The sequence below is a fragment of the Pseudorca crassidens genome, chromosome 12, assembly GCF_039906515.1.
Source record: "Pseudorca crassidens isolate mPseCra1 chromosome 12, mPseCra1.hap1, whole genome shotgun sequence".
NCBI classification, from domain to species: domain Eukaryota; kingdom Metazoa; phylum Chordata; class Mammalia; order Artiodactyla; family Delphinidae; genus Pseudorca; species Pseudorca crassidens.
This window is the reverse complement of record NC_090307.1, coordinates 69,141,372-69,157,619: the sequence shown is the minus strand read 5'-3', so window position 1 is coordinate 69,157,619 and position 16,248 is coordinate 69,141,372. Positions and strand designations below refer to the sequence as shown.

At 59.6% G+C, this 16,248-nt stretch overlaps 2 protein-coding genes across 8 annotated transcripts in view; both read right to left on the bottom strand.

Annotated features, from left to right (window-relative positions):
- Window positions 1-2,558: 2,558 nt before the first annotated feature.
- Window positions 2,559-7,176, bottom strand: CASTOR1 (cytosolic arginine sensor for mTORC1 subunit 1). Of its 4 annotated transcripts, none has more exons than XM_067700277.1 (9): window positions 6,896-7,169; window positions 6,231-6,301; window positions 4,861-5,048; window positions 4,643-4,775; window positions 4,245-4,368; window positions 3,673-3,786; window positions 3,423-3,505; window positions 3,233-3,304; window positions 2,559-3,105 (listed from the first exon to the last, which is right to left on the bottom strand). In XM_067700277.1, exons 1-9 carry the CDS (start codon window positions 7,006-7,008, stop codon window positions 3,098-3,100), a joined length of 906 nt encoding a protein of 301 aa, XP_067556378.1. In that variant the 5' UTR covers window positions 7,009-7,169; the 3' UTR covers window positions 2,559-3,097. The 4 variants fall into 4 exon arrangements, with proteins under 4 accessions (XP_067556378.1, XP_067556376.1, XP_067556377.1 ...); XM_067700275.1 differs by having other exon boundaries at window positions 3,233-3,327; window positions 6,896-7,167; XM_067700276.1 differs by lacking the exon at window positions 6,896-7,169 and adding an exon at window positions 6,513-6,829 and having other exon boundaries at window positions 3,233-3,327.
- Window positions 7,177-9,527: 2,351 nt separating this feature from the next.
- The window catches only part of TBC1D10A (TBC1 domain family member 10A), a 37,227-nt gene continuing 30,506 nt past the window's right edge, over window positions 9,528-16,248 (bottom strand). For 3 of the 4 annotated variants that reach the window (XM_067700271.1, XM_067700272.1, XM_067700269.1), the window contains 6 exons: window positions 13,215-13,321; window positions 12,417-12,531; window positions 12,269-12,334; window positions 11,380-11,569; window positions 11,107-11,261; window positions 9,528-10,375 (listed from right to left, as the gene is read on the bottom strand). In XM_067700271.1, coding sequence (XP_067556372.1) covers window positions 9,905-10,375; window positions 11,107-11,261; window positions 11,380-11,569; window positions 12,269-12,334; window positions 12,417-12,531; window positions 13,215-13,321 — 1,104 coding nt within the window. In that variant the 3' untranslated portion in view covers window positions 9,528-9,904. The remainder of the gene's footprint in view (window positions 10,376-11,106; window positions 11,262-11,379; window positions 11,570-12,268; window positions 12,335-12,416; window positions 12,532-13,214; window positions 13,322-16,248) is intronic. The other variant, XM_067700270.1, reaches the window with a different exon arrangement.

The following is a 16,248-nucleotide window of genomic DNA, read 5'->3' as shown; positions in this document are numbered from 1 at the left end:
CTCTGTGAAGTGCTTCGTTTCCCCTCTGTAAAAGGGGGATAATGAGAGCGTGTGTTGAATACATGAATTAATGGAACACACCGCTCCCCTCTCCCACATACGGATGGGGAAGCAGCTTCCCTGGGCTCACAGTCAGTCAGCTGCAGACAGCTGCCCCTCCTTCCTCCTGCTTGGACCAGTCCCACCCGGTGGGACCAGGTAGAACATGGAGAGGGCGTGGCCTTATTCTCCCCTCTACGCAGGAAAATAACCCCGCTCTGGAGCAACTTGGTGAGCGTGGGACCTCACGGCCCTACCCAGCTGGGGTGGGGGTGAAAACCTTAAACCCTGAATTTCTGCTCAAATGCCTTCAAGGAGGGCTGAAGAGGTCACTTCTTCTGTATGAGCATGGAGATCAGAAAGGGTAGAAATGAGCCTGGGACTCTTCACGCCTGAGGTTTGCTCATCTCCCGTCCCCACCCACCCAACAGCCCCCCACCCTGCAGATGCCGGACGTGGGGTTGAGGGGCTGAGGGACTGCGGGCAGGGCCCTCCCCGGGCATGGGCTGCATCTTTCTGAGAACAAGCGCTTAGGCTCCGTGGTCCTCGGCCTCATGCTCAGGAGTGGCCGCGCTGAGGCAGACAGGTGGACTGGGGCTCCAGGTGAGCCAGCAAGCGCCCCCAACCTCAGTTATAAATGACCCAACCCGAGGCCTGGGCTGACCAGACCGACTTCCTTTTCCCTAGAATTCTCTGGAGCCTGGGTGGACAAGGAAGTGGTTCTGCGAGTCCCCCTCCCCTGGCCCAGGACAGCTCAAGACCTACCTGTCAGACAGCACCCAGCGCATCAGCTGTGCGAGAAGGCCAGGGTAATATCCCCTTCCCAGAGAAGCTGTGTTCTCCAGGCACTTCCCAAGCCCTGTGCCCCAAGCCCTGTGCCCCAACCCCAGGGAGGTCTCAGTCTCCTGCACTCCCTGAGCAGGTCTCCCCATCTGTAACCTGCCAAGAAGGCCGAGAGCCGGCCCAGTGACCCCCAAGGACCCTAATGCCCTGGGAGCTAACAATTCCACACACAATTGCATGCGTGTGGTGGAGACGCAGGTGGACATGCTGGCCTCTAGGCCTGGGCCTGAGTTGTACCAGCCCACCGGGGCAGGCCTGTGGCCTCGCACCCAGCCCAATCCCACGGGCAGCCGCAAGATCTAACCATTGCCAGGTTAGGACCCAGTGTGGGGGACCAGGTGAGACCTCACACACTTGGAAAACTGGGATGACAGAAACACCCAAATCAGGCAGTGACTCACAAACTGACAGACAGATGGACAGACCCCCAGAGCTGGACGTGCGGCCAGGAGCTCTCTAGCTACAGGTCAGGCAGCCCCAAGAATTCTGGTTCTAAAATCCCCATCTCAGCCCAGGACATCCCTCGAGCCAAGGCCCAGGGCGGCCCCTCCAGGGAGAGAAGCAGGACCCTCCTCAACCCAAAGACAAACTACAAACAAACACCCCCTTCCCAGGGTCCAAGGGTATAGGATCCTGAGGGAGTTGCCTCCTAGGTCTCAATGCACTCGGGGAAACGGAGGCCAAGGGGAAGGGGCTGGCCCAGGGCGCCCGACCGCCACTCACCGGGCTGGGCTGCGCTCCCTGCTCCTCTGATCTTCAGCCCCCAGGTTCCCAGGGGCAGGGTGGGCGCACTGCCAGAGGTCTGGACCCGTTCTGGCTTTTCTGGGGAGCCACCACGACCTCTGAGTACGCTGAAGTCACACCCTTCTTCCCTTCCTGAGCGCGGGCGGGTCTGGGCTGAGGGTACCCGATAACCTCCCCAGCACATCTGTGGGGCCCCATCGGGCCACAGCGGAATCCCAACTCACAGAGCAGGGAGGTGGCCCCTCTGTGACAGGAAACCCCGGCCCAGATGTGCAGAGCCTCTGGCCCCAGCGTGCAGCCATCGAGGGGAGAGGGGGCTCCAGGTGGCCTCCAGGCCCCTGTCCTGTCCCCCCAGCCAGGGGAAGCCCAGTGTACAGACTCCCAGGTGCACACTCTGACTGGCCCCCTCCCACCCCTGCCCCAGGAGAGCCCTAGTTGCAAGAACTGACTGCTCCCGTGAGGGACAGAAAGAACTCAGGCGTGGTCCAAAAGAAAGCAGGCAGCAGCCTGAAGGAGAGGTGCTTTAGGGCTCCCCTCCTTGAGGGGATTCTGCAACAGGCCAGCCACACCCAAGGTCCAGGGAGGCTGGGGGACCCCCAGGCAGGAGGGTCTGGGAGTCTCTTCCCTGTTCTGAACCTTCTGGGCTGTTCAGAAGCAGCAAGTAATGAAGAGAAAGCCTGGACCTCAGAGCCAAGCAGCCCTGGACAGGAATCACGTGACCCTGGCTAAGTCATTCCACCTCCCAGCGCATAGGTCCTTTGTCTGGAGAACAGCAATAGCTCATCTACGCTCTTGAGGTGAGAACTGAGGGAGGTGAGGCCCGGAGCCGGCAGAGCGGGGAGAGTCCAGGACCTCAGGCAGAGGGGCCCTGGGGAGCTGTGGGGCAGGCATGGCCAAGGCCTGGACAACCCCAAGGACCACAGCCTGGCCTGCTCACTACAAGCTCTTTATTAACAAGTTGATTAAAAAAGAAGAGAGATAGAGATGTAAAAATACTTTTTTTGGAGGCCCCAGGAAGGGAAGGCACTGTCAGAATTCACTTGGCCAGGAAAGGCAACAGAGCCAGAGGCAGAAGGGAGATCAGGCCTTCTGGGGAGCAGCCGGCCCACCCAGGGCGCTGAGAGGGGGAAGGCTCTGGCCTCAGGCAGGGAATGTGCAAATGCCGAGGCCCCGCAGGGAGTGATGGGTTGAGGGGCTTCCTGGAGGAAGCCCTGAGCACCGTGTTCCCCTGCGATGGGCAGACACGCGTGTCCACGTGAGAGCCAGTGTCTGCACGCAGCTTACATACACAGAGCGGAAGGAGGAGTCCCCCGACAGGAACATCCCAGAGCTTGAGTAAAAAGCTTTGAGAAGTCTCTGGAAGCTTGAGGACAAGGGGAGAGCCTGGAGGCTGCTGTTCCCCTCAGGGCCTCAGGAGCCCAGACCCTCCTGCCGATGCTGGAGGACCTTGATGACACTGCCAATGCCATCCTCAGGAACCTGCAGGCAGGTGGACAGAGGGAGGGGTCAGGGCTGCCCAACTTCCTGGGCCAGCTGGGGCCACCTCCTGCCACCCCACCCCCTCAGCGTCCCTCCAGGGGCCCTGGCCCCAGCCAGCAGCGCTCACCAGGGCATGGTCGAAGTTGAAGGTACTGATGTAGTAGGCGGAGATGTCGGCCGCAGCCAGGGGACCTGCGATCTGGGCCACAATCCCACACTCATCTGAGGGTTGAGGAGAGGTCCATGTGGATCGCCCTGATCCCCACCCCCACCCCCAGCCCTTCCCAAGCCCCCGACACATGAGGTGCAGCCCTCACCAAAGCCCAGGGGCTGTCCGCCGATGCGCACCATCCTCCACAGCTCCCCTGAGGAGCTGGTCAGCAGCAGGTCACTGGGGAACCTGGGGAGGCAGGTGGGCAGTGGGCAGGGCACCCCTGTCCCCTCCTTGCCCCACTATGAGCTCCCTGGGCAGGTCAGCCTGGTGACCTCGGAGTCTGCCGCTCTACCCCCTCCCTCCCTGGGGCTGACTTAGGGCCTGTGGCCCACCTAGGGTCAGGGGTCACATACTTTTTCTGCGTTTCAGCATCCATGACAATGGAGATGTAGCCCTCAATGAGGGAGAAAGCAAAGAAGGTGATGGAGCTGGATCCAGGACCACCGGAGGCTGCCTCCTTAGGGGGACTGGGGAGGGAGAGTAGGCTCAGGTGCTCTGTCCACTCCACCTCCCTGTTGGCCTCCACACCTGGGAAGGGACTGGCACAACTGGCCCTGGGCAGACCCTCCTGTCCCTGGGCCACTTTCTCCCCTTCCAAGCACCCTGACCTCCTGCTGGTGTAGGTGGGGATGGGGGAAGATGATGAACCCTGCTTTTGCCAAAGACACAGAACCCAGGGCCGGAGGGCCTGCCAGGGCACAGCTCAGGGGTGGCTCTGCCCACACCAGAGGGGAGGGCTCCAGCTGCGGCATCAGGACCTTGCCTGAACCTCAGTGCACGATACATGTGCATCGCAGGCTGCCAGGAACCCCAGATACAGAACAGGGCACAGAATCCGCAGAACCAAGGGATGGGCGGAAGGTGGTGGGAAAGAGCACGGGGAACAAGATATGAGGACAAAGAGACAAACGCAAACAAGGCCCACCTGTGTGAATAGAAGAGGACATCAATGAGGGTGGTGGCGATGGCTGGCAGCGTCTCAGGGTCCAGCGTGAGGACACAGAAACGGTTCTCTGGGCTCTGGATGGGATGGACCGTGGGGCTGGGCCCTGCTCCGGAGGGACAAGGTGGTGGCAGGTGAAAGGGCGACTGTGGGCTGCGACGCCCCCTGGTGGCCAGCCAGAGAGGAGGCCTGGGCTGGGTGCCGGGTCACGGTCTACATGCAGGTACCTGCCTGAGTTTTCCTGGCCCCATCTCCCTATCTTATGAGGGGGTCAGTGTCAGCTGGTCTCCCTAAGCCCACAGACCCACCTGCACAAGGGAAGGGGCCCAGTGGGAAGAGGAGCCCCTGCCCAGGCCTGGGTGTCAGAGGGCGGCCCTCACCATGCTGGGCACGGGGAAAGCCGTTGCTGGAATCATCCCTGGCAACGGGCACAGGCTCCCCGCCCACCTCTCGATAAATGTCGAACTCCTGGGCCAGCGTGTGGATCACCACGGACAGGTCCTGCTCTCGCACCTGGGCCACAGGAGATGGCACAACACATGGGTCCCCAGGCACCCATGCCCACCCTGCCCCGCACCAGCACCTGCAGGAAACTCACCAGGATGAAGTCTGTCTGGTAGGTGGACAGCATCAGCACCGACACGTGGTGCTCGGCCAGCGGTGCAATTACTGAGCGGGCGATCTTGGTGACCCCAGCAGCCTGCACTGCTGCGCCACTGTGGGATGACACGTTCAGCACCAGCCACGTGGCCTCAGCCACTTGCAGGAACTCAGATGGGGGCAGCTCTGTGGGGCAGGGGGCACATGCCCAGTCAGGGCCTACAGGGCTGGACCCTGCCCTCAGTTTCCCTGTCTGAGCCTTGGAGAGTTCTACCAAGGTCAGGTCAGGTCTGGAGACTGGAGCTGTCTTCCTCCCCCAAGTTCTGCTCCTGAGACCTGCATGTCTGCAAGGACTGAGAGGTGCTTCAGGTGTTGGCCTGTCAGGGATTGTAACTTCCCAGTTAAGATCGGAGCTCCAAATCCAGACAGAGCTGGGTTCCAATCCCAGCCTCACCATTTACTTTTTGCTGACCTGGGGCAAATGATTTAACTTCTCTGAGCCTTAGTTTCCTCCTCTGTAGAATGGGATGACAGTGTCCTGTGGGATCACAGATGCCTTATACCACATGGCACCACCAGGGGGAGCCAGCAGACCACGTTGGCTGGGGGACGCCCTTCCCTCTGAGCAGACCCAGACTTTTCTGCTGCACAAATAGGGAAACTAAGGCCTGAAGTGGTGCTATGCGGGATGGACCAAGCCCCAGTTGGCTGGCCTGAGGCTCCAGGCCTGTCAGGATGGGTCAAGCTGGCAGGAGTAAAAGGCAGATGTCAGCTCCAGGGACCAGGGAGGGACCAGGCTGGCGTCCAGTCCAGAGCAGGGGCCACAACCAGGCGGGCTGCTAATCGCCCAAGCACAGCTAGGAGGCCGGCCAGGATCCTGCCCTGGGCTGGCTGCCTGCATTCCTTCCCCAACCCTCAGACTCCTGGAGTCGCCAGACCAGTCCAGGAGGGGGTGACCCACACCAGGGAGAGAAGTCCAAGGAGAAATAGTCCAAAGGCAGATGGGGGTGGTGGTGAAACAGCCACAGAAACCCGATTCTTGCTCCAGAACTGTAACTGAGGCCCTGTTGCTGGCCTGCGGCTGCTAAGTGTCCTCCACACACAGCCCCATTATAAAGCCCTCGTGGGACCCTATAAGATCAGAACCGTAACTATACCCACTTTACATAAGCGGAAACAAACAGCTCAGAGAGGGGAAGTGACTTGCTCAAGGGCACACAGCCAGTGAATAGTGGAAATGGATTCGAACCCAGATCCATCCTCCTTCAAGGCCCCAGCTCTTGCGACCTTGGATCCTAACATTCGGTGAGAATCTGGCAAAGAACGCAGTTTCCTTCCCCTACTCCCCCTCCCCAGCCCAGCCCCCACCTTTGAAGCCCTCCTCGTCCACCATGAGCGTGTAATCCTCGGGGGTCTCCGTCAGGCTGAAGAACTTGCACCTGGTTGGGGGGCGGGGGCATCTTCAGCCTGGGTGGGGCGGAGGGGGCGGGTAGACCCCCGCCGGGCACCTCCCTGCCCCCTCAAGCCTCAGTTTTCTCCCCAGGACAGTGGGGTGTGTGCCCCATCTCCGGAACTGCGGACTCCTTTCCGCCTCCCCGACCTCTGCAGGAGCCCCCTGCCCCTCCATTCCGGGAAGGAGGAGAGGCTCACCCGCGGCGACAGTCCCGGAGCGTCGGACCTTGGGCCCCCAAGACCAGCCCCTCTGACCCGATGGGAGGCATCTGTAAAAAGCTCCCCGCGGTCGCCAGGAAGGAATGCCCCCACCTGACACCACTAGGAGTTAAGCATTGACCATCCCAGGCTGTTTGCGCCTTAACCGGCCCTGGGAGGGGGCCTCACGGGGCCGGATAGGCGGCGGTCCCAGGGAGCGTAGGCCCAGGCCGGATGGCGGCCGGGGGCGGGGGGAGGGAGGGTGGCAGAGAGGGCTCTCCCCGCCTGCTGTCGCTGGCCCCGCGGAGGTCCTAATCTCCCGACCCCGTCCCAAAGCGACAGTGGAGCCCACCCCCATATGTGCCCCGAACCCGGGTTCGCACCGGCTTCGGCGGGGCAGGAAGAGCAGCTTGATGAGCGGGTGGGTGTAGAGCCAGAGACCGGGGCGGGCGAGGCTCAGCACCCGCACCCGGTGCTCTAGGATGTGCAGCTCCATCGCTGCCCGCACAGAGCCGACCCCGCTGCCAACCTGGCCCAGGTCGTGCTGGGGGCGGGTCGGTGGGGGCGGTGCCGGGGGGCTTAAAGGAGCCGGTGGGCGGCCGAGTCCACGCCGCCACCTACGCCAGCTCCCTGACGGCCACGCCGTGCGGGACGGGCGGCCAATCCAGGGTGGCCACGCCTCCTTCTAACGCCGGAGCCACACTCCTCTCCTTCCAGCCCGCCGAACTCCGCCCCTGCTGCCTCCTCCCCCTCGTCAGTGGCTCGGGAATCACCCTCTGACCCCACCCGCGTCGAGTCCTCTAGGCCCAGCCCGTGCCTCGCCCCCTCTCGGGGCTCCGCCCTTTCCGTTGGACGCCCGCTGCGGTGGGGTCCGGAGCCAGCGGATGCTTGGGGTCATTTCTGTCCTTGCGCCCGCATCTTATGATTAATTTCACTGAGCCTTGGAGGGCCACAAGACGAACCGGGGCTGGGCTGGGACAGAACGCTGCCCCCAAATCCGTGGAACACGGAGGGGTGGGGTCCACTGTGCAGCCCAGGCGACCCTGTGGTTCTCAGCCAACAGTGTCCTGGCGTCTTTCCCCCTCCTTCCTCTCATGGCTCAGCATGGTGCAGGGCCACCAGAGCTGGCTGGGGTGGCGGAGACAAAAGACCCCCAGCAAGGGCTGTCCAGGACTGGTGTTGATACGTACCCCTCCGTGCTTTGTGAACCCTGTCAGTGGACTGACAAGGTGAAACCTAACCTGGACTTGGTGGCCCCCACATCTGTTCCTCTCACCCAACTTTCAGAAAAGGGAGGGCTCCAGCCACCTCTGAGCAGCATGCTGTGGGGTAGGGAGCTGAGGGTGGCCAGGCCTAACACTTGCCCAAAACTCAAACTTTGGGGGAACAGGGCTATGCATCTGGGGCTCACTGGGTACTCAGCTCTCAGCAGAGACTTAAGCCTGCAGTCATTAGCAGAACTTACGTGGCCTGAGCACATCTAAACTTGCTTCATGCCCAAGCAGGCCCCCCCCAGCACTGGCAGACACCCCAGATCTGAGGCTTGATAGTGCCAACTTGGGCTCATTTCAACATTAGGGCTGGCCTCCTCAGGTCTACGAAAACCCCAGTGCTGAGCAGGCACCAGCACACCTAGGCTGGCTCCTAGCAGGATGGAACACGCTCCAGGGGCCCTTGTCTGGCCTGAGCGTCTGCAGGCCTCAGATGCGAGGCTTTGAACCAAACAGGTTAAAGCAGGCCTCAGGTCTGATTGGGATCCAGCAGGCCTGAGCAGGCCTCCTGCCTGCTCGGGGGCCTCTACTGTAGGCGAATGAAAGTGGGGCAGCACCTTTCCCGCTGGACTCTCCAGCATGGTGGATCCCAGTGGAACACTGAAGCCACCACATCCTGGCCAGTCCCCTGGAGGGCCAGGGGGAGGGGAGTGTCCTCTGAACCCCTCATCTCGTTGATGGCAGGTGCAGATGGGGTAGGGAGCCACAGGGGTGAGGGGTAGGAGGTAGGATGTGGATCGCTTGCTCTGACAGGTTCATGCGACCCTTGACCTCCTCAGGCCTCAGTATCCCCAGCTGTACCAGAACAAGATGTTCCAGGCTGAGGCCCTGCAATGCCTAAAAGCTCCCAGGGAGGCTCTACTCCTCTCTCTCCCCCCTCCCCCATGGCCTGGCCCAGCTTGGTGGCCTGCCAGGAACAGCCACTATTGTTTGACTGGAAAAGCTGCTTCCTCAGCAGAAGGGGGGCCTCTCCCAGGGACACCCTGTCCTCGCCCTTCTGGTCATCAGTTGTGACCACAGTGCCTGCATGGGTCCTCGATGGCAGAGTCCGGTCACCCTAGTCAGGAGAGGTAGTGAGGGGCTCTGGGTACAAATCTGGATCAGCTTCATCTTTCCCACTCAGCTCCTCTGTTTCCTCATCTGTAAAATGGGGATAATAATAAAGCCTACCTGATCAAACACGTGACACAACCAGTGCAGCCAGGCATATTATAAGTGCTCAGTAAATGGCAGGCGACCTTTTATCACAGATCCAGATTTCGCCCCGCACCCCTCTAACTTTGATGGAGGCCTGGGCTGAGCATGTGAGGGCATTCATGATCACCCACCCTTGGCACCAGCACCTGACCAGAATGAGCACTCAGTACCTTACTGGGGCCCGAAGTGGCATCCAGGCCAGCCCTTGGAGGAGGAAGACCCTGAAAGGACCTCCTTAAGGAGCCCCTCCCCTTCTGTGATGGGTAGGCATCAAAGCCTGGGAGCAGGCCCTGCTTTGCCCCAGCACTGGTGACCCTCCCTCATCCATGGCAGATGGTGGCCATGGGGCAGAGGGGATGGAGTAAGGGGATACAGGGGCCAGGAATAAGGGCTGGCCCTAGACCTGGCATCTCCTCTGGCAAAGGTACTTCTCAGAGAGGTTCTAGTGCTGGGCTGTGACCAGGATGGGGGGCTCTGGAGGGTGTGCAGAAGAGATGCTGAGCACCAGGGTTGGCACCCCCTTCCCAGTCCCTAGCTGCACAGCAGCTCTCTATACAAGCGTTGTTTTATTTCTGTACAAAACCATGTTTCTATTTTACACAAAGAGCACCCCACCCTTTTCCCCTCCCTTTCCCCTCACGTCAGTGCCCTAGCCCTGGGGAGCATCCCCTCAGGAGGCGGGTGCTGAGTGAGGCCCCACCCATCGGCCCTCACTTCTGCCTGCCCCAGCTGGGCCGGCCCGAGCTCCACTCTGGAGAAAATAAATAAGGAGGCTCAGGCAGAATCTGTGCTGGGCCAGCTAGACTCTCTGCCGCCCAGGGGCCAGGCAGCCAGGCCCTCAGAGAGTGGGCAAGCCCTGGAGTGTCAGTCCGTGAACCGTGTAGGTGTGTGGAGACCCCAGCCCAGGGGCCTGAGCTGCCAGGGTTACAAGTAGGTGTCCTCACTCTCCTGGGACGTCAGGCTCTCCTGGGAGCAGTGGTAGGCTGAGTCCTGGGGAGCTGAGTCTTGGGGGTCCTGGTAGACCGGGTCCTTTGGGTGCACATCCCGTGGGGGACATGCGTCTCCCGCAGCAGCTGCCACCTTGGCTTGACTTGGGGTCGGGGGCTTGTCCCACTGCCCACTCGCCTTCGCCTGCTTCCGTTGCTCCTTCTGGACCTGCTTGGGCGGCTTGTACTTGCCTTTGGAACCAGGGAGGGGGGCATCTGGGGGCAGGCGGATGGACGGTGAAGGTTGCAGGGTGGGCCACGGGCCTGGCTCTGCCTCCAGGATGGCCTTGGCACCGTGCAGCCTGGGTGGAGAGTGGCACTGCAACTCACCCCGGGTATCCTGCCAGCGCCGCAGCTGGATGAGGTGCTCACGCTCTATCTGACGCTCTGTCACTGGCAACTCTACCACCTGTGGGGGCAATGACAGGCGGGTGGGCACCAGGAAGAACCTTCCCTTTCTGCGTCCCAGCCTGGGCCCCTGCTCTCCCTCAGCTCCCCAAGCCCTGGTCACTAAAGGCTGACCACGGGAAGGGTGGCGGGTCTGGACCCTGTGGTGGTCACAAGTCCCAGAAGTGAGTGCCAGGTGAGCCAGGCACTTGAGACCCATTGCCTTAGAGGAGAAAGCTCATGAGTCCACTTGCCTAAATATGTGTCACCTCATTACAGCCCCAGAGAGACAAAAATCCACAAAAGAAAGAAAAAAAGGCTGGGACTTTGGTGGTGGTCAGTGGTTAAAACTTTGCCTTCCAGTGCAGGGGGTCCCTGGTCGGGACCGCTTCCCTGGTCGGGAAGCTAGATCCCACATGCCTCGGGGCCAAAAAACCAAAATATAAAACAGAAGCAATATTGTAACAAATTCAATAAAGACTTTAAAAATGGTCCACAAAAATAAGAAAAGAAAGCCAAGGCCGTGGTTGTAGGGCCAGGGAGGATGCGGGTGGTGGGTTGCACCTACTTTTATTCCCTAGAACCTAGGCCTGTTCCCCCTCTTCTTGTTCAGACAGAAGAATGGGGCCTGTCCACACTGCTCTGGGCTGCTGAGCACAAGGCCTCAGGGGTAGAGGGCTACCAGGCCCCCCGCCAAAGGGCCCTCAAGTCTCCCCCTCCCTCCCGGTGGCGAGGGGAAGGTGTGGGCTGTACCTCCTGGACCAGGAAGGCCTCCTGCATGATCTTGGGGCTGAGGCTCCGCAACCGCTCGATGGTCTCATACTGGCCTTGGCAGGCTTTGAGCTTCTCAGGGGAGCCCAGTGCGTGCTTCAGCAGCACCAACCCCACCCGGAAGATGATCTTGACTCCTACATGGGGAAAGCGGGCAATGAGTGCAAGAGGTCCTTTAGAGAGTTTCTCTGGAAACAGAGGCCTCCTGTGGGCTGGGCTGGGGGCAAGGGTGCTCCCCTGAGCCCAGCCCAGTACCTTCGCAGAAAAACATGTCCCAGACACGCAGCACGGAGCTCCAGGGCAAGGTGCGCGAGAAGGCACACATGAACCACTCTGTCATGTAGAGCAGCGGGTCGATCTTCTGCTGGCTGAGGTGCTTGTGGGCCACGGGAGACACCTTCTGTAGCAGCGAGAAGAGGATCTCCCCATCCAGCTGGATGGCCTCCTGGGGGGACAGTGAAGCCACAGGGCCATAACCATGGGCCCACAGCAGCCAGGGCGGGAACTACGCCCGGCCCCAGCTCCAGGCAGGCATCCATTCGTTCCTCAGGCGGCTAATGTTGCAGGGTGTCAAGCTCATGCTGGGTGCTGGGATACAACAATGAGCCAACCAGACACAGCTAAGTCCCCCTCATGGGGCATGTCGTGCAGAGGGCCAGACAGACATGAATTACAGAAGCAATGAGACCAGAGGGAGGGAAGAGGGAGGGGGCTGAGTGACCAGAACATGGCAGGAACAGGAACACTGGGGGAGCGTGTGCCGGAGGTGCCACCTGTCAGAGTCAAGGACAGCTCCGGAGGGCTGAAAGCTGAGGGAAAAGTAGAGTTAGAAGTGGAAGGAAAGGGGCAGAGGTTTAAGCCTATGACAAGGCTGAGGCAGGGAGGAACTCGGTGCACTGGAGGAACAGCGATCCTGCCCAACAGCCTTGCGGCTGGAGGCAGCAACGGAGGGAGTGTGGGACTGATGAGGCTGGAGCCTGGGAGCCCTGACCCTGGCAGGCCTTGGGACTTCAGCCTGAAAGCAACAGAAGGCTGGGAAGGACTTAAGCGGGGACAGGAATGGCTTAGAGAGTTAAGGCCTAGACAAAGGGCATCCAGGCTGGGGCGGGTCTGAGGCCAGGGCCCAGGCCCAGCAAGTACTCACCAGTTTCTCACTGTAGTAGCCGGGCAGGTACTTCTCACAGATCTGCACCAGGCACCAGAAGGCTTGCTGTGGGCAAAAGAGACGTGAGGCCTTGCTGCTGGCTGTTCCCTGCCCGCCAGCCGCTTGCCCGCCCGAGGCCTGGTGGTACCTCAGCAGGCATGTGCATGAGCAGGACGGCGGCGATGGGCGCCTGGGCCTGGCAGTAGCCCTCCTCAGGTCGGTACAGTGTGTAGGCCTTCAGCACACGGAATAGGTCCTGCTGGCTGTGGAGAGGCCAAGTGGGGCAGGAATGACAGGTGTGACTCTGCCACCCACTACCCTCACCTGTGCCCCACCAGATCGGACCTGTCTCAGAATTGCACTTCCCTGGAGAGGGATGTGACCTGATTGTGGTCACCAAGGGGTCAGTCTCCCACTGTAGCACATCGACTCTCACCTCCCCCATTTGACAGGTGAAGGCAGCGGCTCAAAAAGAAAGCAGGGGTCAGGGCCAGGGCAAGATGCCAGATACAGGGTAAGGATGTGTCTGGGTTGGAAGTGTGGGCCCCTCACTCAGCAGCTGTGGCCTCTGAGTCAGACCAGCTTTGTTCCAGATGTCTGTCTTGGTCCCAGGGCCTGGCTTGCCATATCTCTCCTCTCCTACATACCCTCTGCCCACCCAACTCTCTCTATCCTTCTTTCTCCCCACCAAAACCTGTTTCCAGAAGAAGGCAAGGCCAGGCAAGCCCTAGCACTCTGGGGAGTAAATGATGAAGTTGCCCCAGACGTAAGAGGAGAAACTAAGAGGACCCATCAGACTCAAACCAAAGAGGGGAAACTAACAGTGTAGTTTGGGGCCCCCAACTCCTGGGACCCCAAGATACCCTCAAACTCATTTTACCTCCTCTCTCCCCCTGAGGGAAAGGGCGAAGAGCCACCTCCAGCCCACAAGGCCCAGCCTGCTCACCCATGGCCCCCCCGGGACACAAACATCTCGTGGAAAGGGAACTGCCGGTGCAGGTCACGCTCAATCACATCCAGCCACTTGGGGTCCCCGGGGGACATGTCCAGCTCCTGGAAGCAAGGTCAAGAGCATCTCTTAGGAGTTAGGGATGGCTAGGAGGATACAACTGTCCCAGGTTTTGGAGGAGCACCCACCACCAGGGAAAATGTCCACCCGATCCCATCAGAGACTGGGTCTTCCCAAGGACAGGTCAGAAAGCTTGGGCAGGGGCAGAGACAAGCAGAGCAGAGTCCTGGAAACCCTGACAGGTGATCCAGGCTCCAGGAAGACCAGTGTGGGTAAGAGTGTCCATCATAGCTGTGGCTTGAAATAACCTCTAGGCACTTCATTCAGGACTCAGACACCTTATGTTACACCCTTAAGATGGAAGGCGACTATCAAAGCAATGGCTACCACCTGGAAGCACCACTCTGAGCACAGTTTAAGACGGCACCCGTGGGCCTCACTGACTGTCCTCCTCAACCCCCAAAAGGCAGGTCCTATCATTACACTGTTCACAGATGAGGAAACTGAGGATCAAAGAAAAGCTACTTGCCCAATGCCTCGTGGTTAGAAAAACGGTGTTGCTGGGCCTGGAAGCCAGGTTGACTCAGAGCTGTCAATCCCAACTCCTCTGCTGCCCATCTCCCTGTACAAGTGGTGCCACATATTCAGGAAGGTGTGTGTGTGTGTGCCCTGCTGCACTGAACACTGTAATGACACCTGTCAAACCATTAGCCTTGGAGCTATCTCTGGGTGCTGGGGTTTCAACAAACTTTTACTCTTTTCTTTGAACTTCCGTGAGCATTTTAGCATGAGTTCCATTTATAAAAACAAAGCTACTACACACAAAACAGTCACTACTTGGTCATTTGAAATGTTCTATATCTTGACTTGCTTGTTGGTTACATGGGTATTTATTATTTGTCCAAACTCTGAACTGCATGGTCAAGATCTGTGCATTTTACTTTACGTAAGTTCATACCTCAACTTTAACCAAAGAAAGAAAAAAATCAACAGGAAGGAAACCTAGAGGGCTGAGCAGAGAAGCAGACAAAGTACTCATAGCCTGCCATGCTGGGAAGTGTCAGGAGAGGCCCCCAGGAGGAAGGCTGGGTCCTCAGCAAACACATGGATGGGTGTAGACCCAGGTACCTGCCCAGCAGGTGACTTCATATAAGTCCCTTTTGCCTTTTGTGCCCCTTCAGTGGGGGTGTCCCAGCACTGAAATATGGACCCTCGGGTGCCAGGTAACTTGACATGAGAGAATAAGTACTGAGAGAAAAAGCTGACGCAGTGCTGGAGGCTGGAGGGTGGAGGGAGGGGCCAGGCGCTTCCACGGAGGGCCCTGGAGCAGGCACATGGCTGAAGAGGTGGACGTGCAACCTGTAGAGCCCCGCACACCCTCAAGATGGGGGCCTGTGTGTGTCCTATGCACCCTGCAGGTCAGGCCCAGGGCTGGATACTGTCTGAGTACAATGCAGGTTTGCTTTTGTCGGAGGGAGAGGAGGGTCCCACAAGTTCTCCTGAAGGTTCCAGTGAGGTGGGGACCTGGGAACCCAAAAGGTCAGTTGCTAGGATATGCTCACCGGCTACCTCACCAGACCAAGGCACTCGGCCACACAGGGGTGGGTGAGAAAGGAAAAGGTGTAGCTGAAGGGCCTGCAGGGAGAAAGGGTACGGGGAATCAAAGGCAGGTGTGGGCCACTGGGGATGATGCAGGTACCGCAGCCCCCAGGGAGCCTGCAGGCGCTGGCGCCATCGTGAAGTGAAGCCAGAGAAGAAAACCAAGTAAGAAAAAGGCTGGAAGGTCCTGCTCTGCCTAAGGAAGGAGGAAGAAGTAGCAAATGCTGAGAAGAAGGAGCCACCAGGGGCTGAGGAACCTTCCCTGACAGCTGAGGTTGGGGTCAGCTGCCTGGGTCTGTGGGGGAGCACAGGAGCAGGATATGCTGCCACCACCAGCCCCATCACTGCACCCTTGCCTCTGGGCTCTTGTGCCCACAGCAGCCAGAGGGAGCTTCTCATCCCCGTCCACTTCCTCTACCTCACCCACAGGCAAAGTCCTTCCAGGTGTGTTCACAAACCACTGTTCTGGCCCCCAGGACTGCTTTGGGGACCCACCACTCAGCTTCAGAGCATCTTGAAGGCCTTTCTTGGCAAATCTACCTCCTCCCACAAGCAACCTTCAAGACCCCACAGAGGTGGTCAATTCCTCTCTGGACGTACCACTCCCCAGACATGTAAAGCACAGAGAACTGCGTGCTCCGCTGCTCACACAGGATGCGTTCATGTCTGCTAACTGTGGAACCAGGAGGCTGACTGGGCCACCCAAGTCTTGGCTCTCATGCCTGTGCTCTGGCAGCCAAAGGTAAGCTATGGGCTTGGGGTGAGACTCCCACCCCTGAACCTCCCACTCTGCCCAGAATGCAGCCCCCTGAAATGGAAGAGATGGAAGACTCTGGAGTCCAGAGGCCACCTGAGTGGGGCACAATATTGGTGCTCTGTGGGACAGTCCAATCGCCCTGATTCAGGTCTGACCCCGGCCAGACACTCCACCAACCCCTGATCCCCCGGGGCCAAGTGCTGCCAGCAAACAGCTTTCACCTCCTCCAGGTCAACGGCAGAAACTCTAGGCTGCCCTGCCTACTCTTCTCAAGGAACAGGTTTGGCGGCACAAGAGTGTTCACTGAAGCATGAAGCATGTCAACAAAGAGCTGGTGGCTGGCAGCTCTGTCTCATTGCCTGTTACCAGCTCCAAGAGCCTGGGAGATACCCTGATGCCTGGGGCCAAGTCTGGCAGGTGAGCCAGGGCAACCCCGGGGAAGCCAACTGACTCCCCTAGTTCCCTAGAGGAGCAGGCTAGAGGAGCTGCCCAGCCCACGTGGGCCCCAAGAAGCCCCATGAATGGCGGTGGTATTCTTCACACTGGCAATCATGGAGCCAGGGGGCAGCAGGAGGGGAAGGCATGGCTTCAGAGGGTAACCTCTCTGACCCTGAC

Excerpts from the sequence above, each read along its gene's own strand:
- CASTOR1 (XM_067700275.1), bottom strand. The coding sequence starts at position 7,008 with ATGGAGCTGCACATCCTAGAGCACCGGGTGCGGGTGCTGAGCCTCGCC. Across the intron at positions 4,776-4,860 it reads ACCAGACAGACTTCATCCTG|GTGCGAGAGCAGGACCTGTC; the intron begins GTGAGTTTCCTG and ends CCTGTGGCCCAG. Across the intron at positions 3,787-4,244 it reads GTCCTCTTCTATTCACACAG|TCCCCCTAAGGAGGCAGCCT; the intron begins GTGGGCCTTGTT and ends CTCCCTCCCCAG.